This window comes from Homarus americanus, unplaced genomic scaffold, assembly GCF_018991925.1.
Source record: "Homarus americanus isolate GMGI-L3 unplaced genomic scaffold, GMGI_Hamer_2.0 scaffold16430, whole genome shotgun sequence".
In the NCBI taxonomy this organism is placed as follows: domain Eukaryota; kingdom Metazoa; phylum Arthropoda; class Malacostraca; order Decapoda; family Nephropidae; genus Homarus; species Homarus americanus.
Genome location: NW_024729259.1, coordinates 6326492 through 6335496, shown reverse-complemented (window position 1 = coordinate 6335496; position 9005 = coordinate 6326492). Strand labels below are relative to the sequence as shown.

General features: G+C 35.3%; 1 protein-coding gene across 2 annotated transcripts in view; it reads right to left on the bottom strand.

Moving 5' to 3' along the window:
• Positions 1-2425: 2425 nt before the first annotated feature.
• The window catches only part of LOC121866478, a 19531-nt gene continuing 12951 nt past the window's right edge, over positions 2426-9005 (bottom strand). The window contains exons 1-2 of one of the 2 annotated variants that reach the window (XM_042366188.1): positions 5116-6051; positions 2426-4271 (exon numbers count right to left, since the gene is read on the bottom strand). In XM_042366188.1, the coding sequence (XP_042222122.1) occupies positions 2820-4226 (1407 nt within the window). In that variant the 5' untranslated portion in view covers positions 4227-4271; positions 5116-6051 and the 3' untranslated portion in view covers positions 2426-2819. Of the gene's footprint in view, positions 4272-5115; positions 6052-9005 lie in introns of those variants that run through there. The other variant, XM_042366190.1, reaches the window with a different exon arrangement.

Below are 9005 nucleotides of genomic sequence, written 5' to 3'. Positions count from 1 at the left end.
TCGGTGGATTTGGCATCCTGTGGGCTCGTAACACTCGTCGTGCCCGCCTGCGGTGCCCACCGTTTCTGTGTGGATGTCGGTCACACTAGAATAACCCGTCATAGAACATCCTTTTTTCCTTACACAGCCAAACTGTGGAATGCTCTGCCTTCTTCCGTGTTTCTATACTCTTACAATCTGTCTTACTTCATAAAGATGGTTTTCCGACATCTTCGTGGTGTAGATTAATAGACTTTTTCTCTTCTATTTTAATTTCTTTTTACTCTTATTTTTTCGTCCCCTAGGCCCGGTTGTGGGTCGATGACCTGTGCCCGGGTGGGCTATTCACCGTAAGAAAAAAAAAGTAAGGAGATAGATGATGGTGAAGACAGGAGACATAACTGCAGATAAATGCACATAAAAATAAAACACAATGAAACAGAAAGACGACAAAAATGCATGAGATTATGAGAAGTAAGTATATTAAGATCCTGTGTGTCGCAGTAGAAGAGAGGGGTAGAGAACATAGAAGAGCCCTACACTCATATGATACAGTGGAGGAAAAAAGATGAAAGGACGAGTTTATGAAGATTAACTTCCAATTCTGGTAAAAGAAACTGAGGCAGCTGTGAGTAATTTGAGAAATGATTGGGCCTGTGGGGTCGATTAACTTCCGGGAGAATTTATAAAACAAATAGAACGGAATGGGATCAACTGTTTGACTAAATTATGTAATTTTACTTACTATATTTATTTCAATTCGAGAAAAAGGCTGCTGAAATGGTATGTATACTCAGCTCTGTTGTATGGGCTAGAAGTGTGGTAATTTCACAGACAGCTAGAAGCTTTTGAAATGTTGTGCTACAGAAAAAGTAAAGATAAGTTACACTAATAGGAAAATAAAAGAAGTGCCAAAAATAACGAAAACATCGAAACAATTTAAATTTATAGAATAAGGAAAATGACATATCAAAGCCAAAAATGAGGTTAGGTTAGGTTAGGTTAGGTTAGGTTAGGTTAGGTCTGCTTACTTCACGTAGCCCCATGAAAAAGTCTTAGGTATTTTGACACTGACCATCATACCTATCAACATACATCTATATGAAAGGTTTAACTTTATTTACTAACTATACACAACAGACCAAAATATACAAGGAAAGTAAAACAGGATGCCACCAGTAATTCAGTATATACACAAGTCACAAGTTCCTGGAATAAATCATTCATGGAAGTATTAAAGCAATATTAGCATTTGCCGCTAATATATTGTTTACACTACATCATGAAATTACATAGACATGACTGTTATTGTAAGGTAGGTAGAGAAGTGAGGGGGAGGGGGGGGGTTAGGGAAGTGAGGAAAGTGAGGGAAATGATCAAGTTGAGGAAAGGAAGGAACTCAGTAAAGGGAGGATGGTAGTATGTAAGTTGAGGGAAGGAGGAAGGTTGGTTAGGTTCAGTGAAGGAGGGAGGAGGGTAAGTTAGAGGAGGAGAGGACAGAGTAGCCTAGCTATAAGATATATGGAATATAACACAAAATAATCATCATCAATTCTACACACACACGCACACACACGTGTATATATATATATATATATATATATATATATATATATATATATATATATATATATATATATATATATATATATATATATATATATATAGATATAGATATATATATATATATAATCATACAGTTGGTAGTTAATATATTGCTTACAGAATGTGCTATGACCCAGTACATTGTACTGTAGATACAATCACACAGCATAATTTATTATTCATGTCAAAACATTTCATTGCAGTATTTCAAAAGGAAGCGTATAGTACTATACTGCATACATTAATACAGGTAGAGATGTCAATAGAACACAAACACTACTGTTTATGACACGACTTTGAGAATTTAATCAATTTTTTTCAGTGAGCGTTTTGATGAACAGTGTGCAACTGACCAGAAGTTCGCCCCCCTCCCCCAACAGCCACAATGTGACTCGGAAATACCCGAGGTTCAAACAATGAAGCAAGAAACACACAGCTAAGACATCGTACTGTTGCTTCTATAACATTATTAGGTCTACTATATCCTCTCGCCCTGAACTGAAATGATGTAGTTTAGTGATGAGAACACTCATTATTTATAAAGCATCTGTTCGCAAATTAGAGGTTTTAAATTCCCATTTATTCACATGGTGCAGATGTTGCTTACGGAACTGTTAAAGGTCTTTCTTCTCTTTCTTCCTTATTTCAAATTACAGTACAGTATATTCCAGGGCCGGATTAAGCTTAATAGGGGCCTGAGGCACAGATCAACTTGGGGCCCCCTACCCTCAAGGTTATATATATATATAGCAAGAACAAAATATACCAAAATTTATCAATGATTTCATCATTATTAAGCTTCTGCAAAATAACACATTCAATGTTCATAAGAGACAGAAAATTGAGACGTTGCTAGGACATCGTTGAACGAAGTTCATGTTTTATATGCTTCAACTTCGAGAATGTTTGGATTTGGGGGCCCCTTAGAGTCGGGGGGGGCCTGTGGCCAGTGCCTCAACTGTCTCATGGTTAATCCGGCACTGGTATATTCAAATTTCGTGAAAGATGAGTCATCTACACTCACATGCCGGTGCATCTGTTAAGGATCAACTGTGAGACAGTAACCATAATCTCTTTAGATAATATTTACCAAGTTTTATTCTAACTAGATGTTGATGACTTGACCAGCATCTATATACAACAGTTCCATACATATACACATTAAAACTTTAATAAAGTAATTCATTCTCATTAAAAGCACAAAGTTCGAAAAACTGAAGCTCATATGTGAATAATCAACACCTGGAATGAGTGGAAATGCCTGTCAAACGGGTATGAGATGAGGCAGACGAGGGGTGTGGGGAACTAAACATGGAGCGAGGGTGCAACTTTGGTGTGGGCGGAGTGGAGGGCCGCCCACCCTGCTCTGACCCACTACTACGGGATCTATGCCTGAGGTAACATAAATTGTCCATATCATCAACTCGGTCCTCCGGGAAGGCTCCACGCTTCGTCCTTGGAAGCTGCAATGTTGACATCTGGCCCTTGAAGGTGGAATGAAGGCCCAGAGAGTGGTCAGTGCGGGCTAGAGGATAATGTGGGCGACTATTGGTAGTATTTTTCTTGTCGTTTGGCTCCTGTAGCGTCACTATTGGTGCAGGTAAGGGTATAAACGGCGTCTTGGATAGAATAGAGGCGACTAGCTCGGGTGACTCGAAAGGCGGGGCAGGCAGTGAGTCAGTAGGCATCAGGTGTGTGGGTTCCCAAGTATTGTTACCTGGCCGAGGATTGACGACGTTGTTGGGGCGCTGCCACACGGAAGGGGATTCGTAGAGATGAGCTGTGAACAATGTGTGGGAAGACTTGCAATCGAGAACGTTTTCCACTTGACTTTCTGCTGAACAACTTAACACACCCTCTTCGTTAAAGACTCGGGAGACAGGATCCAGGTGAGGAAAAGACTTCGTAACCATTGAAGACCTCTGTTTAAATTCATGTAACTTCTTGGTAACACTGCTCTTACCACGAATCTTTTCTCGACCTCTAGTGAAGCTGGTTGACGTCCTTTGGGTTGAGTTGCGGTCCTCTCCATGACTGTCTTTATACCTATCCAAATTTATAGCATAAATTTGCTTACTGTTCCTTTTCTTCCTCTTATATCTTGTCTTTTGGGGGACGATGCTCTTATCACTGTTTTGACTCTCGGTGTGTTTCTGTGATGAGGGTGCCGGGAAAAAGGAAGCGCGGCGCTTCACAGAGTGGTAATAACTGGCGCCATTACTTCGTCGTGATCTGTGCGTACTGCCCTTCCGTAACCTCTTCAGGTGCTGTGGCGCAGGCGGCGGCGGCGGAGGCCGGTTTGGAACTTGGGGCAGTGGAGGTCCTAACAAAAATTTTATCATAGGATCACTGGCAATTTGATCTTCAATCTTGTTAGAACTCTCGATATGGCAAATGGTTTCTCGATTCCGATAGTTGACGGCTGTCAAGTTCCGCATTAAGTCCGAGACACGTAAATCTTGTGGGTTAGCTAAGTTAGTTAAGAAGTAGTAAGAAGCTCGCCTGAAGCTACTCCTGATGGTGGAGCCGGAGGGGAAGGTGTGTGGTTTGGTGCGCCTCCTATTACAGCAGCAATATAAGAATATTGACAACAACAGCGTGAGCAGCACCACCACTGGGATAACGATGTACGCTACCATCATTTCATGAAAGATGGAGATGAAGATGTATCAATCGAAAGTGTTGAACTGTTGGGAAGAAACAAAGAGCTCAATATTACATAAAACAAACGGTCGAGCCAATAGCACATGTCAATTATCTTACAAATTAAAAATGTAATAATTGTTCAGTCGCTGGAAGCTCGTAAGCATACATTCAGTTTATTCACCTGTAAAGTCACCACTTAAACTTTACTATTAGTTTATAAATTTTGTCGCGAGCAAGTGTTACTCCAGTTGGAATTACTATTTTCGTTTGCCGAAGAATTCTAGACTACATGCAAGTTAATATATATATATATATATATATATATATATATATATATATATATATATATATATATATATATATATATATATATATATATATACTTTTATTTTTTTATTTTATTTTTTACTTTTTTTTAAGCCTCATTGAATTAACAGTCTGAAAATAAGTTGTGGGACGTACAAAAAGTGTTTGATGGTAGGCCTAATTTTGTTTATTAATTCGAAATATAAAATTGGTTCGTACATAAAACTGTCAGAGCTAAATTCTTTGGAGTAAATTTTGTGAACTCTTGGAATAATCTGCCACACAATGTTGTGACAAGTGTGAGCTCCTAAGTCCAAATTTAAAGATATATTCAAGAGCCTGTACATACCCATCAATTGCCAACAGTGAGTAACAGAACTGACAAGTGGTGAAGAGGATCAAGTATAACGGAGCGAGAATGAGTTGTTCCTTGACCCTACAGTACTGTATAATGCACTGGGTATGTAACTAAACATCTTAAGAGAGAGAGAAACAGAAGGACAGTACAGGAAATAATTAAATGTATACTTCCAGTAGTAGTGCGGAGAAATGTGTGGATGGCAGTAACGAGGTACTCACACACACACAGGCGGAGCTAAGTAGAGGAATGAAGAAGTGTATGTATGGGTGTGGTACTGGCGGTGGCTGCTCCCTGACTGCTCACGTGAGGGGTCCTTCTCGCTTCCTGCGTTGGATTTGTAGCTTATCTACTGTTAAACAAATCTACTGACTAAATCATCATCTTTTTAATCCACTGTTTCATTCATCTTTTGTCTAATTTTCTGATTCATTCCGTTTCTGTCTAATCTACTGCTTCATTTATCAGATTCCTCATGAACAGTCATTCAAAAGACTATCTATACAAAACTGTGTTAAAAAAATATGACAACAGATGAGGGATTTTGGCAACATAACCGAAACAGAAGTCGCAGTGTTTGTACAGTACTACCTCATTAACTGTCCCAATGCTGCTTTATTAAACTACCTCACTTTCTTACTGCTTCATTCGTCTACTCTAACTCTCCTACTACTTTCATTCATGGAAACTTCTGCTTCACTCATCAGCTTACGTATATCTTGCTCCATGCAGCTACCCTCTTCAGTTATCCACATATGTTAAACTACTTAATAATGCACATATAATGAATATAATGCTAGATTCAGGCATTACTCTACACATAACGTTAAACAGTTGGCCTTTATTGACCTGATAAAAGTTCTTACAGAGTGACAATTAACCCAAGCTTCTTTATATTATGTGTATAAAACAAACATTCAATAATGAGTACCACAGGATCATTCACACGTTTTAGAAATTTAGAATGTCTGCCCATTTAGTTGTTGAAACATACGTGGGCGGGGACGTCTGCCACTCAGTAATCACAATGGCACTGTGGCGCTGTTGACATAAGAGAGGTGTGGTGCAATATTGTTCATTGACCCGTTTTTTTTTAATGGGCATTAGCCCACCCGGGCACAGGTCATTTTATAATGACCCTTATCAAGGCCTAGGGGGCGAAAATATAATAATAATAATAATAATAATAATAATAATAATAATAATAATAATAATAATAATAATAATAACGTTAAAATAAATCAATAAAAATAAGTAACAATTAAAATAAAGTAAATATTATTACAAATATTAGAAATTATAAATAATAATAATAATAATAATAATAATAATAATAATAATAATAATAATAATAATAATAATAATAATAATAATAATAATAATAATAATTATAATAATAATAATAATAATAATAATAATAATAATAATAATAATAATAATAATAATAATATTATAATAATAATAATAATAATAATAATAATAATAATAATAATAATAATAATAATAATAATAATAATAATAATAAATATCCAAAAAAAAAAAAAAAAAAAACAAGAGTGAGAAATTATTTACAGTATGTATGTTGTGTTGTCAAAGTAAGAGAAACAACTGAGACCCTGCAATTGTGTGTAAATGAGGCAGAAAGACAGATCAGCAACCTGGGACTTGGTCACAATTTTTGTGATGCCATATGGCAGCAGGGTCTACCATTAGACAACACATTATGCTTCCAATTACTCGTATATACGAAACTTTTACGGATTTACCACAACGGAGGACCCATTGTCAGGACATTTTACTACTGATTTTGAATGTAAAGTTAATCATAAAATTCTATCTGTGAATATATGAAGGGTAAAATATCTATGTACTGTATTTAATCATCGACCAGTGTTGACGTTTTTTTTCTTCCTGTACAGAATAGTTCATTTAGAAGCCGAGCTATTAAAACAAAAACAAAGACTGATACACAAATATAGTCAGACAGGGTGAAGCACCAGCAAAATTAATAAAATGAGTGACGAAAGAGACATTATGATACAAGTAAGACAACTTTTATTGGTATAGTAAGTAGGAAGAACAAAATGGGATAAATTGAGGCAGCTACTGTACTGAATTTATTGATACACAGTGTATGGTAGTTTTAATGAGGAAACAAAGGCAATCATGTAACGCATATAATGTGTAATAATGCACATTATATATATATATATATATATATATATATATATATATATATATATATATATATATATATATATATATATATATATATATACGCTATCTATCCATAATACAGTTGTATGTCTATATTACAAAATGTTTATCTGATCTTGGATTAGTTTTGTTATAAATAATTACAGGCATTCAGGTATATGTAATAAAATTCTTCAATGCATTACTGTACTTTGTGTTACTGTGGTTAATAAACAATCTACTCTATCTATCTATCTAGCCATTGAAGTTAGGAGCACAAACCAAACTGAACGAGGAACAATAAAATAAAGAGCGAAGTACTGACATCACAGACCCACTTCCTGGTCTTAAAACCACAAAATTCCACACTTCAGAACCTTGTGCAACTGCTTGGTCAGGTAAGAAACAGGTGGTACCTTCGTTGTGCACAGTCCAAATTTCAGCTTCTTAGTTGACAATGGCTTAAGATATCGCCCAAATAAACATATTCACGATAGACACTTTGTACAACAACAAAATGCTTACATAAGTTATATCCTTCATTAAGTTGGCCTCTACAGAATGTTTAGAAGAAATTATGCACGTGTATAAAAAGTATGAAGTGCAGTACGCTGTAAGTTATGAATCCTTGACTTGTGAGTTGATGGTTTGGGGTGGTGGGGATGTTGTGTAGTGGAAGAAGAGGGGAAGGAAGTGAGACGCCGCCGGGGTATTGATCTTTATCTTCCCCCCCTACCCCCCTACCCTCGATCATAGGTATTCTCCTCCGACACGTACACACACTCCAGGTATACGCGCCTCCAATCTATCTCCAGTGAATTAGTTACAGTGGATGATATATAACCGTTTCGCTGGGGGCGGGTTAGGTTTTCTATTAAGCTGATCATTTATAAGTTTTATAATTATGATCAACATGATCGTTATGACCAGTTAAAAGACTACAAAATTAATATAAGAAATACAGTATATAGACGTTATCGCTAATCGGTAATTGCCCCTAGTAAGCGTTATATATTATATATATATATATATATATATATATATATATATATATATATATATATATATATATATATATATATTTATATATATGAACAACGGAGCACCTTAGCTAAGGTGCTCCGTTTTATTTATCAAGATTTATCCACGTTTTCATTGTGGATCTACATGATATATATATATATATATATATATATATATATATATATATATATATATATATATATATATATATATATATTTATATATATATATATATATATATATATATATATATATATATATTTATAAATGTGTGTGTGTGATATTATGCACGGCATCACGAAAATTGTGACCAAGTTCCAGGTTGCTGATCTGACTTTCTGCCTCATTTACACACAATTGCAGGGTCTCAATTGTTTATCTTATTTTAACAACACAACATGCATATAACATTTCTTACACTTGGTATTTTCTTTAAATTTTTGTATAACTTTATTATTATTATTATTATTATTATTATTATTATTATTATTAATTATTATTATTATTACAGTGTTGTTATTATTATCATTATTCTTTTATTACTTTATTTTCAATTTTGTATTTTTATAATAAATTTTATTTACTATGAATAATTATCATTATCAATATTTTTATTATTACATTTTCGCCCCAGTCCCTGATGTGGATCAGTGACCTGTGCCCGGGTGGGCTGGTCCCCATAAAAAAAATGTAAGGCCTGAATGATTGCGCCTATCTGTTTTCTGTCCTATTATCCCATAAAAAATGCAGGAAAGAGTTTATGGACCAATTCCAGTAAAGTGTACACTCATGGGGTAGAGCCAGTGTGGACAAGAGTGAATTATGTATAAAACCATCGGACAAAAATCCTTCACTTTCCTGGATGGTAAAATGATCATATCTTTTTAAGCCT